At 41.0% G+C, this 19,626-nt stretch overlaps 1 protein-coding gene across 1 annotated transcript; it reads right to left on the reverse strand.

Moving 5' to 3' along the window:
• Positions 1-12,037: 12,037 nt before the first annotated feature.
• LOC111838472 (gonadotropin-releasing hormone II receptor-like) lies at positions 12,038-19,467 on the reverse strand. Its single transcript, XM_023801492.2, has 4 exons — positions 18,439-19,467; positions 15,158-15,683; positions 12,967-13,168; positions 12,038-12,630 (listed from the first exon to the last, which is right to left on the reverse strand). The coding sequence occupies exons 2-4, from the start codon at positions 15,680-15,682 to the stop codon at positions 12,224-12,226; spliced, it is 1,134 nt and encodes a 377-aa protein (XP_023657260.1). The 5' UTR covers position 15,683; positions 18,439-19,467; the 3' UTR covers positions 12,038-12,223.
• Positions 19,468-19,626: the final 159 nt, after the last annotated feature.

Genomic DNA, 19,626 nt, shown 5'->3' on the forward strand with positions numbered 1-19,626 from the left:
AGACTCACGGAGAGGAACGCAATTCGGGAGAAGCAACAACTGTGAGCTCTCAGTGTTATTCAAGGCAAACTAAAGCTTATGAGGCTCATTCTTTTCTCTGGTTGTTGTTCATGATGATAAATGCAATTTATTTGCAATGGATGTTCATCAGGCTGAACTATATGCTGCATATAGAATCGACCGTGGACTGGCTAGCTGGCATGCTGGGCTTTTTCCCGGGGGGCTAACAGGCGTGTGGGCCTGCAAGCTGTGTGTCTTTGTTTTTATTGTGAGGTAGCCCCCCCCCCCACCCCCTCTCAGCAAAATTTATTATGGGTATGTATGTGTGATGGGCCTGTCTGAGCAGAAGCCCACGGCTGAGTTTTAATTCCAGTTCGGCCATGATCTATGCTTCATATGCATCACACACATACAATATCAACCAGGTTAACAAAGATAACAGAAGCCATGAATCTACAGGAATAGAAGCAGCCATCTCTCCAGGTTTCACACCCCGGATCACTGCAGCGTTGATGGCTGCGGCAGGGAGGGTGAGTCACGCTTCCTCTGAGACTGCGAGTCACGTGGATCGTCTCCTAGACGCCGCTCTCATCTGGGCTTCCGTCTCCCGTGTGACGGCCCGTTTCCCCAGGACTGTTCCCAACCACCGAGTAACAAAAACCAGGATTCATTGTCCCTCTCGTCTGTCCACTAGGGATCCAAGCCGAACGGGCTGAGAAATTGGAAACTGGGGACACGTGTGAGGGTGTGCATGAGACGGATTACAGAGAGGCCATTCCTATCTGCCCAGGTCCCACACAGTGGAAATCTCTCCATCTGTAATAAAACATAGTGCTGGTTAAACAATAAAGTCTCCTCTGATACCGGAAGAAGATTCCTTATCAAAGTGTTTGTGTGCATTAATAAGAAAAAAGAAGAAAAAAGAAAAACTGAAAAATGAGCACACAAAACTAATCTGTATCGGCACATGGCAGAAAAGCAAGTCAGGTAAGTTATTCTTAACTTTGAAAAGAAAAAACATCACTGAACTCCAGAGGTGGAAGTTTCAGGTCCAGAAAGTACAAATCCAGACCGTGATTTAGTTTCAACCAACCAGTTACTCCACTGGTTGGTTGAAACTAAATCCCGGTCTGGATTTGTACTTTCTGGACCTGAAATTTCCACTTCTGCTGAACTCCCTTCTGCTTTCCTCTTTACTGGGCTCTGCTTTTTAAGTTCCCAGTTTGCTATATAATTAAGACTGTGTGCGAAATCTCCTTTCTCATTTATTCAGATGAAGGGTGAGCAGACGCGCCACACTAATGATGCCCTGAATGTCAGCCAAGGTGATATGTGCCCAGCGCATTAGCTGTGCATTTCATCATCACTCAGTCTATTCATATATAATCAAGGTCTTCAATTGTACTGGTACTGGAAATGCAGAATTGTGTCGACTGATTGCAGGAACAGGACCTTCTCTCCATAATATTTCAGATGTTTGGTGCTTAGTAACCAAAACTCTGTAGGGGGGGGGGGGAAGGTTCTGCCAGTAATGTAATACAAGAATGAATGAGGTTCTATAAAAGGCATTTCACAATCCACTGTGTAAACAGGATGACAACCTCAATGAAGTATGTAATGTACTATAGAGTGGTGCACCCCCTGGTAACTGGGATAGCAGTGGTGGCCTAATGGTTAGGGGAAATGCCTTTGTAACCAACAGTTTGCTGGTTTGAATCCCTAACCAACAGAAGTGCTACTGCAGTTCCCTACACACAGTAGTGCTCCCTGTGTGCTGAATGACCTCCCCCAGCAGTTTCTTCATCATAACTCCTGTAATAAGTGTGGTTCTTGATCAAGGGTCACATGAAATTGTCCAGAGAGAAGCAACCTGCGTATGGAGCATTAAAATTGCTAGGACATCAGTACATGGGTCGAGTGTAAAACGTGTATGACCGAGTCAGGCTTGGGTTAAATTTACACACTTCTCACGTGTGATTTGAAAATAAAAATGAAATTATGTTCTATTTTCCATTTGCACAAATATGAGTACAGGCACATTGGATTGCTGCTTTTCATATCCCGTCCTCTCTCTCTTTTTGGACATACACACACATAGACACAACTGAGAGCAGAGCTTGGCATCCGAGGGCAAGAACAGCCATTTATCTGCCTCCCTGGAACATTTAAGTGCCTTTATTTGTTTATACAATTTAGTTCCTAGAATAGGTGTCTGTCAAGGATTTTATCAGCATTATGAAGCTCCACTTTGCAAGCCAATGGCTATGGTACTGACCCATTCAACACTTTTATTAGTATAGTTTATTGTCTAGGGAAGAAAACTGGAGAGATTGTGTAAATTCTCTCCGGTAATAGATGTGGAAATCTGATTACTCATACTCAATCAGGGTTTCCATCTTAATTTATGATACCCTGACTAGCAGTGAGAGGAGCTAATTAGACATTACGAAAGGATACATTTTAATGTCTGCTTTCTAGGTGCTTAGTGACACAAGGAAATGTTTTTCTGATGCACAGCGAGGGAACATGTTTGCCTTCATTGAGAAAGTAATGCCAAGTTTGCCAAGTTACTCATGATGTGAATAAGTTTCTTACTGAATCAAGTTGCTTGTTTGTTTAACTTAAGCTAACAAGACTGTAGAGAATTAGCAGAGTGATTTAGATTTTAATGAGCTTGCTACACCGTAAAGGTTCCCCATTCTGTGCACTTTCAGATGCAAATCATTGTTCGAAAGCACGGTATTTTCACGAGGCAAACTGCAGGAGCCATTTTTAATCCTCATACCCCCAGCGTGAACAGGCGGGTCTGTGACCAGAGCCGGTTATGGCTGCAGGACCGGATGGCTGTTTGTCTATGCTGGACTTCCTCCACCTCCCCATTCCCCTCTCCTGTTGCAAGTCACGACTTTTTATGTTTTAAGGTGTAGTGACCATTTGCTTATGTTGCTGAGGTGTTTTTTTCTGTTCCTACATTGTACTCCCTACTGGAGTACAGTCTGGGGGTTATTTTTTTATTCTCCTCCTCTCTCCTCATGTAATCTTGTTTTCTCTGATTTTTCCCATATCCCCCGTCTTCCTGACCTGTCTACCCCCTATAATGTTTGTATATGTATGGTCGGGTTGATGGCCTGCTTTTCGCTGGTACTTGTGACTAGTGACATGGTGTATTGCAACAGCAATAAAGGGTTTTCATCGTCATCATCATCTGTATCTGTAGAAATGCCATTTGTTCAAGTTTTTTTCTGTTTCAAAACTACTCTATCTTAACATATCTTTGTGTTACAGTCTAGTGTTGACCACATCAATACCTAAAAGCCAACCTTCAGAATGACAGTCAAGAAAAACCTTTTTAACCTTTTTTTGTGGCTTTATAATTGTGCTTGGGTTTCTTCTGTTTAATTGGGAGTATTTTCGTACTGAGCATGAAGAGAAAATTCTAGCATTATTATTGTGCTTCTTTAAAGGTTTGATTATGGAGGTGTTCGAAACTGCAAGGTTGACAATAAATTTGACTTTGTGCCTAAAAATCTGTAATTTGACATTTTGTGTCTTGTCAGCTACTGTTACTTTCCAACATTCCCATTCACGTTGTATTGGTGGGATAGAGTATCCCATGGTAACGTTTGGATTGTGTTATATACGCTTTGTCTTGGCTGTTCTGCAGTGATATGATGCTCCCTGTGAAATACTGAAGGTTCTTCTCGTCATCATTGGTGACGATGTACCAGCTGCCTTGTCTTATGAAAGCAGCCCAGCCCAAACACCACTTACAAAATGTCTTCTGGAATGATCTCAATCGCTCCTTCTTCTTCTGCACCAGCAGTGCCATTTCTATCCATCTTGGAAAACCTGCTCTTCACTCTCTGTTCGTGTCTATGGTCTTATTACTGCTGTTGCCAGGGACTATGTGATGAAGAACTGAGGACACTTCTTGAGAAAAGAAGGGACAGAAGGCAGAACGGATGCTGTATGAGAAGAATAGGCATCTTCAGGTTGTCATTTTAATTCCTTTTGTGATGCAAATGACTGTCATGGGAAAGTTCAATCATGTCTTGAAGTGAGGTCTTTGCAGCCAGGGATGCACCCGAAATATCCAGGGCTTGCATACTTATTTTTGGCTTTTGGCACTTACTGTGGACAGTTAGGGGACTCCAGGTTAGCTGAAGAACTTAGCACATAATTTATAATAATGTTTTTTTTTCCCGAGATAATCATGGGAATTAAATTTCAGATGAGAGCACTCTATCCAATGGTAAATGTTTAACATTTAATCTGCTGGCTCTATTCTTTTGACTTTCTTATATCAGTATTATACGTTTGCTGAATCATTAAAAGCCCAGGCATCGGTCTCACCCTTTCATACCGAGTTGCTGCCTGCTGACATGGCTGTACGGCTCAGATAAACGGACTCAGCTGTCTGAGAGAAGGTCGCTGAAGGAGGCTAAAATAGGAAGCTTCATTTGTTGTATATACTAACAAAACACATTTTGATTAGGATGCATACTGCATTCTGCCATAGACCTCCTGTTGAAACATCAGAACAGATGTCATTGTAGTGAATTCATGAAATTCAAGGTCACACTTTGTTTTATCACAGAAACATGGGGGTCCATTGCATAATCAACAAAAGCCTTTAGTCACACGAGTATCAAACAGCTGCAGGCTTATATATTTCTCATTCAAGTGTAGCTTTAACAATACTGTAATATATTGCTATCTGTTTAACCATCTGCTCAGAGAAAATGCCATTTATTCAATAGCAGTCTAAATAAATTAAAAATTTTAAATGACAGTGAGGCTCTCATTATATCACATCTGCATGGTTAATTTGGTAATTTCCTGGAAGTCATTCAGCTTAGTAAGGTGTGTCTAATTACTCTCACTTAATTGCGTTAGCCACATTTATCCTTCTTTATCGGATGTTTACAGATAAGATTTCATGTAAAGTTTATCATTATGTAGTTGTATAAGTTTACCTCTGAGGACATTGCTAAACTGCTTTTGTATTTTTCTTAAAATTTTACTTTCAAGTTTTGGAGAAAACCTTCTAGAACATATAAATTACTGAGAAATTTAGTGAATCAGTATTATGTTAAATTATTTCCTGGTAGCTCAGTGGATACTCCAGTTTGCTTTCACTGACATGAGGTTTAAGATTAACTTCCATTAGTGTGTGTGTGTGTGTGTGTGTGTGTGTGTGTGTATATATAGGTGTGGGTCATGACCAAATGTCCCCACAATGCGATATATACCTGTTACTATCACGTTGTGGGGACCATTTTTCGGTCCCCACAAGGGGAAATGCAAATTTATAAAAATCTGTGACTGCAATCAAAAAACTAAAAATGGCAATGTTTGGTTACTTATGGTTAAGGTTAGGGCTGGGTAGGCGTTAAGGTTATCATTGTTGGGATTAGGGTTTTCCCCATCAAAATGAATGGAGAGTCCCCACAAAGATATGAATACAAACGTGTGTGTGTATGTGTGTGTGTGTGTTTGGCCTGTGATCAACTGGCATCCAATTCATTCTGCTCCCTGCCTTGCCTCCTGGGATAGACCTCCTGTAACCCTGCACTGGATAATTACTTTTGGAAATGTTTGTCCCATACCTTGCATGAGATAACCTAACTACCTATGTGAATATTAAGGTTTTCATATCTGTGATGGCTGGGTAACGCTAAAATCACAATGACAAAATCACTTGCAGTCTTTTAGATGACATCTAACAGTTTGTCAAAAAATATTTTTTCAATGTGTATAAAGCGATTCTGTCTGTAAATTGGAAGCCTTCATGGTGTATTATCTAGAATGAGGATTTTTTTTTTTCAAAAATCCAATTTGTTCCCAAGTCATCATTATGTTTGGGGTTTTTAATGGAATTTACCTGGCATTTCATGTTTCTTGGGCAGAGGAGCGTCATTCGATACAGTCTACCTTAGGTCTCCAGGAGTGGCTGTTTCTGGGTCAGTCTCACCGTGGGTTTTTATCCGTTTTTTACAACCAAGACTTAGAATTTCCTTTTTCCAAATATCAGTAGGGCAATATTTAAGATGCATTGGTTTAAATTAGTGCTGTCAATCGATTAAAAAAAATTAACTAATTAATCGCACAATTTTTTGCAATTAATCGCGATTAATCACAATTAAAAGACTGAAACTTTTTGGATATGTAAATGTAAATACTTAATGTAAACTCAAGACAATGAAACTATTTAAATTCAAATATGATTGTTTATTGGAATTTTTGTTTAACATCTCTAGACATCGTCACATAAACAGCTCTGGTCTTGGGGAAAGTCAACATTTAGTTTAATTAACAACTGATGTGCTTGAGCATTCTGCTGTGTTATTTCCCAAACAGACCGGAGGCGGTTTGAGATTGTTGTAAAATAACGAGCCCATTTGCTGCGATCTTCATAAACCACCCTGGCTGTCCTTCTGCAGCAATCGATGAGGGCGGATTCATTCAAGTGTGTCCTCTGGTTTTGAAATGAGAAATCAGAAAATCTATCTGTCGTAACTCTGATCAATATTCTGCAATTAGAGAGCTGTAGTTGTAAGTGTGTGATCCGCTTTAACTGTGAGGTGCTGTATTGTTCAGCCATGGGTCAAGCCCTCAAATCCCCAGCAGGGACGGTAAGTCAACAGACTGAAGCATCTCTGCTGCAGTACGAATCTGCTGGACTGTGCAAGCTGAGCCACCAAAAAAAAAATATATAAATCCCTATGTGCAAAACATTTCATTAAAGTCAGTTAAAGGCGACGTGATTTCCATTTTAATTATTAATCATCTTGAAGATTTCCACTATGTTAATACATGTCCTATTTTAAGATTAGATGAGATAAGATAAAACTTTACTGAGCCCAGGGGGAAGTTCTTGTACATACAGCAGCAAGGTGCATAAAATGCACACAAAGAAACTTATAGTGCAAAGTGTGTACAAAGTGCAAATACAGCACATGTAGTTCAGACAGTGCAAATAAAAAAAAAAGAATACAGAGTACAAAAAATCAGTATAAATAAATAAAAATAAATTAATAGATGTGCAATTTGAAAAGGTAGTGCGTCTTAAACAGCTGTCCAATGTGCTGCTTTTACCGAAACAGTCAAATGTAAGTAAAATACCGGCGAACAGAGCTGCAGTTTCCCACATTTCTCCATGTTCAGACCCTTCATGTTAGAGTTCTTTATACCATTTCACCATTTCATTTCCCAAGAAAAGGAATTCACATTGATTTGTACCTTCCAGTGTTGTTGTCATTCTCCAGATGCCGATGCTACTCACCCTGAACTCTGCCGGCATAGCAGGAGGATAGGATGCCGTTATCGGTTAAATTGACCTCCATGGTTGTAAAAGAGCACCTGTAGAAAACATGTACATTTTGTTGTGCTTTGTCCGTCATTCACTAACGTCTTCTTAAATTGCCTTTGCACTGGTGCAGTTTGCTTCTGCAGTCCCTCTTCACTCTATTTTTTGGGAAACAAAATTTGTTCTCACAGTATAGAGCTGTCGTAATGGCTTAGAGTAATGCCAACAAGCCAGTGGCCTCTCGTTCTATCATGAAATAAAGGCCTTTACTTTTTCTCACCTCTTGAATGTCTCCTTTTCCCCTGGGTCAGATACAATAGGTCGAGGAAAAGCCTGTGCTAATGGGAGTTTCACATACACAAAAATGTTCTGAGGGCAGAAGGAAAAATGATTGGTTCAGAGAGATAACCAATCAGATTGTAGAGGAGGCAGGACCAAGCAACTAGAAGAGATGGGACCAACCAATCAGATATCTTGGTCCTACCTCCTCTAGTTGCTTGGACTCACCTGCTCTACAATCTGATTGGTCATCTCACTGAACCAATCATTTTTCATACTGCCCTTGGAACATTTTTGTCTCTCTGTCCATGTTTTTTACAAACATTACTGAAAACCAATTCAATTGACAGTAGACTGTATCAGACATAGAGTCTAATTTTATACTGAATTAAACTATGAAACACACAAAAAGTCTGAGAAGTCAACAGAAGTTTTCCCAAAAGTTACTATAAAAGATAACCAGAAGAAAATCCTATGGTATATTTATACTTTATTTTTATATTTGTATATATTCTTCTTGTTATTTTTGTTATTATTTTTATGCTCTAGATTTCACCCATCACATTGCCCATGACACACAGTACATTTCCGGAGGATTGTAACTGTGTTATGTAATGTAAATATGAAAATGCCACAATAGATAAAATGACACACATGACATCGAAAGGCACTGGAGTACAACCTGGAAACAGTCCACAGGCTTCCTGTCATATATATGTCTACATGTACCAGGACTGGTATATGAGACCCTTAAATGGTAGCTTGAGTTAATCATGTCAATACATTGGTACATTTGAGCTCAAAAAAAGTCATTTTAGCAAATTATTGATAATTCTTTTATTGAACAACTTTTCTTCTAAAACACAACCAATATATATTAGAATATATAAAGATAAACTTTAAAGAAATATAATTCCATAAATTACAGTTTTTTTTTCATGCTAAAAATTATATGACCATATAATCTATGTTAGACATAGTGGCTGTGAATTGCTATGGCAACTGGAATATTTACCAGTAATAGCTTTTTCCCAATTAGTTTAATTGAAGGCAATAGTCACAGAGTACAATCAACTTCACATAAGAAACAAAACACATATATACTTTGTATAACTTGCTCTTTTCTTTGGCCAAAAATTCACTAAGAAACATTACCAAAGTTGTTCCCTACCTACTCCATTTGGTTTTCCCTGCTGGGCCAAATGGGTGGTTCTCTTTTAAACTTAAATGTTTGCTATTTGTTCCACTCCCACCAACTATGTTTCTCCTAAAATGGACAGTGTTACCCCCAAAAGACCCCATTTCCCTACTGCCCTTGTCAATGCTCACACGACCATTTCAGAATGACTTTTCTCATTGTGTTCAGTGTTGGCAGGATTCTTAGCTATTCACACAAACAATTCCATTGTTCATCTCCCTAATCTTCCCTTTGTAAGGATTGTTCTGATTTAAAGCACATAGTATCTCCCGCCACCATTTACATTTACTAACAAGCAAATCTCACGTCGTACCTAATATGTCACATTCCTCTTATAACCAAATATAACAATGTGTCAATAACACATAAAGGAAGTGATATGTGTAAATGACACGGCACGTTAAAGATGGTGCCGGAACTACTGTTTTTCAAACTAGCATTTACTGTTCACATTGAATCGATGCAGTCAATAGAAGTAACAGATGGAGTAGCTGGGAGTATTAGAGGTGCTTCTGGGTAGCTGCTTAGTCAAAGGAAGTGGCTGAAAGTCAATGAGGACAGTGTGACAGAGGAAAGTGTCAAGTGGCAGCTCATCGATTGCCGCAGGAGGTATTGTTGGGACCAAATGAAGTAAATTAATTACGCTCATCCAGAACTTTCCTTCTTCATGCCAAGCTCCTACACGCATCTCCACAAAGAAGTTTGTTTCAGTGTAATTATAGTGCAATTCAAAGGCCACCATCCCAGTAACATAAGAACATCAGCCACAAACATCACACTGAATACCGTCAACTTGCAGCAGACACTGTATGGACTTTTACCATACAGCACAGTTAGAAGGCCAATCTGTCTCCAGGAGACAATACATGGGGTTTTTACCCTGTGCCACAAACACCGCACACTGATAATCAAATCAAGACAACAATGTAGGCTGTCTTCTTACATTTAGATAAGATCACACAGCTATTTGTTGACAAACTAGACATCCCACTTCATTGTGCTGAAAAAATCTATTGTGATTCTATGACTATGTCAATGAATCCGAGACCTGCAGCTTATTTTCTGGAAATAGTACATTCACATAAGGAACTGTACAGTTTATATATACACAGCATGCATTTTATTGCTAAAATAAGCTAGTGTTTACTTGATATTTGACACACTTGAGTTTCTGGATTTTTCTAATCAGATCAACACACTTGGATTACTGAAATACTCAATACTGAACATTCTTTATATATATGCCAAGTTCCATGCTGGTATACTTTCACCAAAGTGTATTTCCACAAGGATTAATTTTTTCTGGGATCTTTTCACAGACAACAACTGTTAGAAATGAACACGAAAAAAAAAAAGATTGATTTAGCTGTAGCATATTTCAAAAAGTAAGGGCCAGGCCAGTGATAGAATTATACAAGAAACACATAAGTCGTCATTTCAGAGAATTCTGAGAACATTAAGAACAACGATATATAATATAGGAATAGGCACGTGACGTCATCACGAGTACATCCGCCATTATGGGGGGACATTTTTCAATTATCTCCACACAGCGACCGATATACCAGTAATCCCATAGTTGTCATTATTTATTTATTTAATGTTAGTGATAATTAATATTCATAGAAAGTGCGCTGACAGAATGCGCCGGAGAGAAATGGCCATACCGAGATAAAAGAGGAATCAGTATGAGGAAAACATAAAGCACCTCCACCCCTACGAGCTGCTCAGGCGGGGGTAACGTCTGGGGCAGTGTGCGAAATACCCGTCAATATTCGAGGGGGTCCCCATCTCCCTACTGTTGCACAATACCGATTTTGAGACCCCCTTAAAATTTTGCTTTTGAGGCTTTCAGGGGGTCTCATGGGTTAATCGGGGGTGTCGGACCACCCCGGACCCCGCCGTATTTCGCACACTGGTCTGGGGCAGTTATAAATAAATTTTGGATCGACACTGCATGTGTTCCCATGGACTGATTGTGACACTGATGATTTGTCTATATCAATAAAGTAGACTCCAAGAGCTTTCTATGGTTGGTGATGCTACTAGTATTTTAATTGCTGATCAAAAATTTCACTTTGAATTCAGAGCAGCCAATAAATATCCAGTTGATGTACTAATTACACTGGAAACCGCTTATGTACTGATCACATAAGCGATAATGTATATGGTGATCAACCGCTTATATGGATCAAAAAGCTCAAGAAAGATCAAGAATCATTCCTGCACAAATACTGTTTAAATAATTCACTTACATTAATCAAGTAGTCCGCTTGCAGTGTTAATTTAGGGTCTTTTTAAACATGACAACATATGGAATAAATTGAAACTACGGTATTTATTTATTTACTTAACTTTACTTTGATCGTCTTACTAATGCTGCGTGCACAGAAAACATGACTGGAAAAAGAAAGCCATTTTCTTTCAATGACAAATACAGATTCATCACAGCTTATGATAAAATTTCCAAAACGAGCCAGCGAGATGCAGCAGCGAAACTACAATAAGCGATTTGATACAATGTAACGTTGTGAAAATTCATGGTATAAATAAAATTGAATTGAATATTATGTACGATACTGTATTATAGCGTATTTGAATTTAGTAATTTAATTTGTACAGTACTGTACCTTGAAAAGCGTTTGAAACAGCTGTACTGTATTTTGAAATCGTCAATAAAAATGACTAAATCGCGACACTGTCCGTTTTATTACCTTATATTAATGCAATGAATATACAAATGGCAATTAGATGGTAATCTGCCTGAGACATAAAGAAGAAGAAAAAAATCAGTTATGATGATCATCCGCTTATAGCGATCAATTTCATCCAGACAGACGTGATCACTATAAGTGGTATGTAGATAGATAGGACATGTTAGAAGTATTTAAGTAATGGGCAGTTTTTTTTATTTTTTAGAAAGCTTTAGTATGCAAAATAATGTAATCGCCTCAAAATACTACAGCCCTCTTACAACTTGCAGCCGACTACACAACAATGTCGCATAGTTTCGCGTTTTTAGTGAATAAAACTGAACAGAGCTACAAACACAACCAATGCACCGCTACCTGGATAACGAGAGGTATCCAACCAGCATGGCAGATTAATCCCACAATGCAACACGGGGGCCCAAGCTCTATACAAGGGCAGGGCCACAAGGGCACTGGTCCTAGCTGAATGCTGACTGGCCCCCTCCCCTGTGAATCACTGATGCAAAACATATGATTGGCTAATAATAAGGTTGGCCCCTCTGTATGAATTATGATTCCTCTTATGCTCCTCACCTTAAAAATCCTAGAATCTCCCCTGATAAAGAGTTTGGTTCTTTTTTTTTTGGTTACTAAACTGCAAGTGTGGAGTTTGGAGAATACTGTAGGGCTCCACATGGAAGCCTAAATCATGGTTTTAGTAAGGAGGCTGAGATAATATCTGGGTCTCTATCCTTCTGTGCCTCTCTGCTGGTCCCCACTGAGGGCATCAGAGTCCGGCCCAACACTGTGGTGTCTTGGTCGGCCAGAAAGGCGGTCCAAGGACCTGGGAGAGGAGTCGCGGGATCGGCAGCACCAGTAGCCAGCAAGGTCAGCACGGAAAGACGGGGTATAGAATCCGTAGATGACGGGATCACAGCATGTGTTGAGGTTGCCAAACACAAAGAGGATGTGGTGGACATACTCAGGCGTCACCTGCAGCATCTGCGGCTGGAACCAGTACCAAATTCCCAGAAGATAATAGGGCGTCCAGCACACCACAAACGATAAAACAATGATGATGGTCATCTTCAGGGTCTTCATGCGTGCTTTGGGGATCATATCTGTTCCACTACATCTTAAGTGCAATTCTCTATCTGGAGAGAGTTGAATATGTTGAATATTAGTTCTTAGAAGGTAAAAGCACATATGCTTCAAATATACATCATGCAGATATGATACTAGTCTTTAACCATAAAAAGTAACATATAATTTTCAGTGGTTACCAAGTCAACATCATTACGACAATTAGCAGATGATTATCGGAGACACCTGCTTGTGCCTTGCAACTTTAGAAATCTCAGTTCCTTCTCTCTACTAATTAATAAAAATGTGCATTTACATCTTGTGCAAAGACAATGAACATAGAGCAAATGCAGGCAATCAAGCAAGTAAGTAGTAGTGTAGGTGTAGGTGATTGATAGAATGTGCACCTTTGCGCTTGTGGATCTGTCTGTTGATCTCAACCAGGATTCGGATGTAGCAGCAGGTCATGACCAGCAGGGGGATGACGTAGAGCGTGACGAAATGAAACATGTTGTAGACGGTCTCATGCCAGCGTTGCCGGAAGCTACCATGGGTGATGCACTGAGTGAAGTCTACACCCTCAGCCTTGATTGCCCTGAAGATAAAGAGCTGTTTTTCATGGGGAAAAAATACAGAAATGCTGTATTTAGTTTGATAAGTTTAAATACGTTACTTAGGCACTCCCTAAGTAACTGATTGAATGAATTTGTCACCTAAATTTGCCCACCCACAATCTAACCTTCACCACTACTGAGTATTAATTCATAGATTAATCATATGAACACTGCTCAATATTGAGTACAAATCTTAACAGAATTTCAAGTCATGATGTGCTCCTTTGATACCAGCCTTAAGCAGCTATAAAACTGCCAGTTCATTGACATTGGGCAATCCATTCCAGGGATACTCAATTATTTTTTCCTGTGGGCCCAATTCCATCAGCGACACAAAGCCAAGGTCTACCACCCCCGATAAAATTATCCGGCTAGAGTCCCTCTTGATAGATTTCACCGACTTGGGGGGCGGGGGGTGCCCCTTGGTAGATTTCACCGACTTGGGGGTGGGTTTGTCGAACGGGGGCGGGGAGTGGGGGGGGGGGGGCTTGATCTCATAGTCCCAGTTAAATTGTGCTTCTATCTGAATGTGGACCACACCTGAGACTCAAATGCAGGAACAGTGATGTCATTATACCTTACCCCTTATCTACTCCTTAGCCTGGTTACCATGGTAATCATATAAAGCAGTGTGATTTGCTGCTTTATGAATTCTTCAAAGCTGGGCGCCAAATAACAGTGGACATTCCTTAAGCACTATTCCCAGAGAGTCACTCAGTACACAGATGTTCCCACAATACCACTGACCTGGAGACAGATTTGCTTCCTCTGAATCATTAATCATCTGTTTGAAGCGCTGCCTAATTTCCTCTGCTATCCAGACCATCCCATACCTGAATAATTCTGTTAGTCTAAGCTATAAACTTTGATGAGTAAGAACATTACTTCAGTCTGGAAGCTTTTTTTTCTGGACACATCATTACCCAGAGTTACAGTGTCTCATGGTTTTAAATATAGGACCCACGACTTTCTGAAGATGCACCTCTTACAGAAGGGAGATGGCTTGCAGTGTCTGGAAACAATATGTGTCTGAATTTGCGACACCGGCTGTGTGAGGCCCTTTACGGCTCCCATACACCCTGTCAGGGCTCCCAGGACTAGCAGAGATAGGATATCTCAGCCCCTGTCAGTGTAACAGGCAGGTAATTGGGAATGGGACCAATCGAGTGTATTTCTGTAATGCTGCAAGGAAGGGCCACTGTGGCCTTTTCAAGATAGAATCAACGTGTCTGTCGCCTTAAGTCAAAAGCACCTTCCGGACTTCAGCTACGCTCCCCTCCACAGCTTTGACCAATTTTGACTCCGTAAACAGTTCCTGTTTAGAGAGCCACTCTACAAAAAAAAACATGCATGTAAAAGACACAAAGAAATGCGTGTGTGTGTGCAGCATTCCCAATGGTGCACTCGTGCCTCTGCCAGAAACACGAAATCAGAATGAAATATGTGATGCATTCATCACGCTGCATGGTGAATGCTGTTGTTTTTCACGGGGGACATTCTCGGCTATTTGCGATAATGGAAGCTTGCTGGCAGTGTTAAATAGACAAAACAAACTGAGCAGAAATGCGTCATAAACACACCTTAGATATGCACCAGATTTGTCACTTTCAGGTTGCTAAGAGACTCACAGAAATTCTTTGACAAAGTGGCTAATTTGGAGACAACGATATATGGCGCACTTATGATTGTCACAGTAATTGTCTTGATTCCTGTTGATTACTATATGAGAGTAGTTAGTTAAAAACAAATTTAATAGCTAGCTATAGTGATTGTAGCTAACAAGCCATATAACCTACAATTTAAAAGTCATTATTAGTAGTTTCATAGGAGCATCAGAACACGGATCCATAAAACGATAACGTCTGCTCTTATCCCCAGAAAGATGGCAAAAACATTGAGAACTTCCTATTTTGTGCTTTCAGCACTGTTGGAAGGAGCACCACATCCATGACAGAGATTTCATTTTGTGTAGCCTCCTACTCACCTGTGGGGATGCCAGGAGCAGGCTGAGGGACCAGGCCAGCATCAGCATTTTCTTGTTCCTGCGTTTAGCGTCGACAGAGTCAAGCGGGTGCAGGATAGCATGGTGCCGGTCCAGGCTGATGACCACCAGGATGAAGGCGGACGAGTGCATGGCGAAGAGCTTGAGGAAGCAGAGCAGCTTGCACATGGCATCGCCGGCGTACCACTGCACCGTGATGTTCCACACCATATCCAGGGGCATGACGATGAAGGTCATCATCAAGTCGGCCACCGCCAGGCTCATGATGAGCGGCCGCAGGTGAGCTGCCAGTCTCCGGCCTCGGCCCCGAACCACGCTCACCAGCACGGCCAAGTTACTGGCGGCGGCAAACAGGAAGAGCACCGATGTGGCTCCCACCCGGAACAGGGCTGCCCGTGTGAAGGTTGGCGCCTCCCATTTGCCCATTGGCGTGGGGTTAGAACTGTTGGAGGAGTTTGGTGATGCATGCAGCTCCATTGGCATCAAGTGGGAAAAGTTCTTCTGCATCCTGTAGAGTGCGTTGAAAATTGGGTTTACACACATCTACAGCAAAGGTCAGCGTTTTACGGCATAATCTACAGGTTTGCAAATACAGCCATACATACACCCTTCTTCCATAACTCCTAGTCTAGTGCAGGTTCCTGGTGGCTAGTAAATACTCCATCTCATCTTCTCACTACGCGAGTGGCAGCACGCTGAGCAGCTCAGATCAGACTTTCCTGGTCATGGCCACAGACTCCAGCTCAGTCTGAGCTAACCCCAGGTGTTTCTACACCAGCTGGGAGATCTAATCCCTCCAGCGTGTCCTGGGTCTTCCCCAAACCCCATCCCCAGTGGGGCTCGCTCAGAGGTGCTTTCTTGGGAGGTGGCACCCTTATAATATGAGCAAAAATAAATTTGTAAATGAAAATGCAATTCCTCAACAGAATTTCACCAAGTAACCATCTCTATTCTTTAATATCCCTTCATTATTATGTATTGAATGCTGACTTTCATTCCTTAGATCAACATCGACTGGAAAGTTTCTTTTACCGCAAACGTTTAACGTTTTTCTTTCCCTTCACAATGAATAGGCCTGATTTCAGTACCTACAATACACTGCAATCATAGAAAAAGCCTTTGGCCTTGACATTAAAGACATTTCTATGTACATCCACCGCAGCGGTGCTGTATAAACGGCGCTTAGAGACGAGCTGCGTGGTCCCTGATGGATCTCGGTGTGGGGGCTGTTCACCCACAGAGCGGCAGTGTCATTTCAATGGGGAAAAAGGAAGAAAGTACCTGTTCGCCTTGGGAGTTTGCTGGCTTAATGCGTATGGTGATGCATTCAACAAAATGCTTGCTGCATTTTCGCCATGTACTACAGTAAACTACAATAACGCGAAGATTCACCTTGTGAACCAAATCCTGTTACTAATGAGGAACAGACCGTTTCCTTCATAGCCGGGACACTGTGTTGTTTCCCTACAAACTGGAAAATGAGGATGGATACGTAATGAAGCTCCCTCGTAAAGTATTCAAGGACTGGAGACATCCTGCTTTTTCAAGCTTCTTACCGTGATTGACACTCCCACGATCCCGCATAGGAGAAAGTGTGTGTAGAAAACAGATGGATGGATGATTGACGCTAGAGACAGTTTGTGCCCCAGGACTTCTGTGATGTGACAGAAAATATCCAAGGACAGGAAGCCATCCAGTATACTCAGACATAGGTGTGATACCAGAACACTTTCAGACTGAGCCACCCCTGTACTCTCAAAAACCTCATTCAAGGCATCGTGCAAAGAAATGCTAATTTGTTCTAAACTGGTCCCAGATCATTTCTGTCTGCGACCTCTTGGTCTCTCTTTAGTGCTGACGCTGTGGTGGGGAACTGACAGCAGAGCAGACGGTATCTGATGCTTTCCCACATTTGTTGCTGCACGTGACGTTCACCTACAAATACCACACAGCGATGCCTGCAAACGTATGTGAAATCTAACACTCCTATTGATGGAATATTCTGCCCTGTCAAGTGCCAACTCGTTAGTATGACTCACATACTCCATTATTTACCCTGTTAGACCCCATTGGGACAAAGGAAATAGCAGATCATTATACCCACCCTCAGTTTCAAAGCCTGATTCTATCCTATCACCGCTGGATATACTGCAGGTCTTTTCCTAACAGCAGGCAATCGTGTGAGATATACTGTACAGCATAAACAACACTGAAATAATAGGCCTTCCATGCCCATCCGCTACAGTGTGCCCCCCCCCCCAATGTTATAATACTTAGCCATCAATAAATAATGAGGCATTGCAGAGGAATGGGCAAGGGAAAGCATGGGCTAGCTTCTGTAATTGTACGTATCACATAAAGACATAGGACACAGTGTCAAAAAAAGTCTTCCAATGGCCGTTTTCTGTTTTCACTTTACTTTGTGTCACACTCCAATACACCACTGAGACACAATGTATATATATAATTTTGGTTGGGCTGTTCCATTGTTTTGGATGAAATATGTTTGATCCAAGAAACGATACAGCTATTGTGTGACGTCTGATAAACAACACAACGATAAAAACAGGAGCGATAAAAAAATATTACATAATTAAAGATATTAAAGACGTTTAATCAATATTTAAATATATTAAATATAAGGGGAGACATGGAAATCCACTTCCGTACCAAGATCACGCTAACGTTCTGCAGCTATGCCATGGTCCCTGTTTGCTCTTGGAGGGGGGGAGGGAAAGAAAATATAAACTATTATTATATGCATCCGTTACTCCTGCTTGACAATAAAGAAATGGATGGCTCTACAGCGCGGAAACAACTTTGCAGCAATATTACTGAATGCTATAGGCATGTATCAAACCGCATAATCCAATTCAAAAACTGCTAAGAGAAAGTAACGTTTAGAGCGGTGTTATCCGGAGGCGTTTGACGTCAGTTGCAAACAGCTGCACGTATCAAGGGTCTGAGTCAAACAGGAGTTAATGGGTCTCGCCACCAGCCGCCGCAAAAAAAATCAGAACTTCTGTGTTTCAGAAAATACCGTTCAGAAATCTTTAACTACAAAAATGTAAATGCCCGTGTGTAATAAACAAGTTTTTCGTAGTTTCGCTTTATACCTGCCGTCAAGACCTTTGCATCCTTTGCAATTTGGATATGGGTTTTATTTTACTTTGTACTTTCTTAAACACATCTACTTTTTAAGCCACGGTGAAAAAAACTAATAGTCCCGGTTTAGGAAATATAATATGTATAATTTTTCTTACCTTGCATTAATATTTTGCAGCTTGACGATGCATCTAGATCCAAAGGCAGACGTAGATTGTGGTTATTTCTCCAACGCATGAAGTTGTTCCTTCTCTCTGTCATCGGACACTTGAGATTTCCTCAGGGTACCAGCCCAGTAACTCTGCATTCTAAGGCTGAGCATGTCGTTTAGGCTTGACTTAGTATCGCCTCCCCTGAATTCCCAACGTTCCCCCACTGCAGTTATTCGTCAATTTCAATTTCACGTAATTTCCCCACTCCGTTTTCACAAGATGCATTCGATAAGGCTCATATACCGAGAATGCGTAGTAGTTTCATAAACTGGTCACAAAAGTAGTGCATTTTAAAGGCTAGCACAAAAAACACCGGTCCAGCTGTCTTCAAGATTGCTGTCCGAACTCCCAAGTGCTGAAGGTTTGAAACCATGTCTATTTGCTGCAAGTTCATTCTGATTCTACATTATAATTCTTCGCTTTATTTTAGAATCGTTTTATTATCATTGTTTACGTGAAAAACGTGCAACAGCAGAATGTAAACTAAATATATTTATATATTAATCTGTCGTTTGGTTTCCTCCGGTAGTAACAAAGTATTCCAGATACAAAAAGATTCACGAAGAAATATTAATAATCGCAACAAATCGGACGACTGATCACGATAGTGTAGAAATGATAGACGACCCATTGTTTTTAACCATGAGAAGCTGGCATGGCTGCAGGTACACTGGCCCGGACAGATGAACCTATGTCACCAATGAATCTGATCGCGATATAATGGCTCATCTCAGCAGTCGCCCTTTCTCCCCTCCCATCCCCTCAGCACTTTCTGCAGCCAATAAAATCTCTTTCCTTGAGGCTGCGGAGGGTGAAATCTAATCTCCGATTTACATTTTTCACCGCATTTTTTGCGGTACCAGACACGCGCTCCTAACTGTACTGCGGCACGTTTCTTTTTCATTAACATCGTAAATGTAATACGACAGATGTTTTTTTCATTGCGTTCTTTCTGAAATACTTAAGCAATATTTGCAGTCTTGCCGTTATAATACATAGGCTATAGCTTTACTTCGGGGTCGCGTCGACAGCACAACAAAATAGAATGACAGAGACCGCCCGACCCACAGTGTTGTCATTTTATGGGGACAATCAAGACATTTTTCTTTCTCAGTGTCAATAGACCGTTATGGG

Source organism: Paramormyrops kingsleyae, chromosome 9 (assembly GCF_048594095.1).
Source record: "Paramormyrops kingsleyae isolate MSU_618 chromosome 9, PKINGS_0.4, whole genome shotgun sequence".
Taxonomy (NCBI): Eukaryota; Metazoa; Chordata; class Actinopteri; order Osteoglossiformes; family Mormyridae; genus Paramormyrops; species Paramormyrops kingsleyae.

Bases quoted from the DNA above. Each gene is read 5' to 3' on its own strand.
- LOC111838472 (XM_023801492.2), bottom strand. From the start codon at position 15,682: ATGCAGAAGAACTTTTCCCACTTGATGCCAATGGAGCTGCATGCATCA. The intron at 13,169-15,157 runs GTGAGTAGGAGG...CATGAAAAACAG, and splicing joins TGCTCCTGGCATCCCCACAG to CTCTTTATCTTCAGGGCAAT. The intron at 12,631-12,966 runs GTGCACATTCTA...AACTCTCTCCAG, and splicing joins ACAGATCCACAAGCGCAAAG to ATAGAGAATTGCACTTAAGA.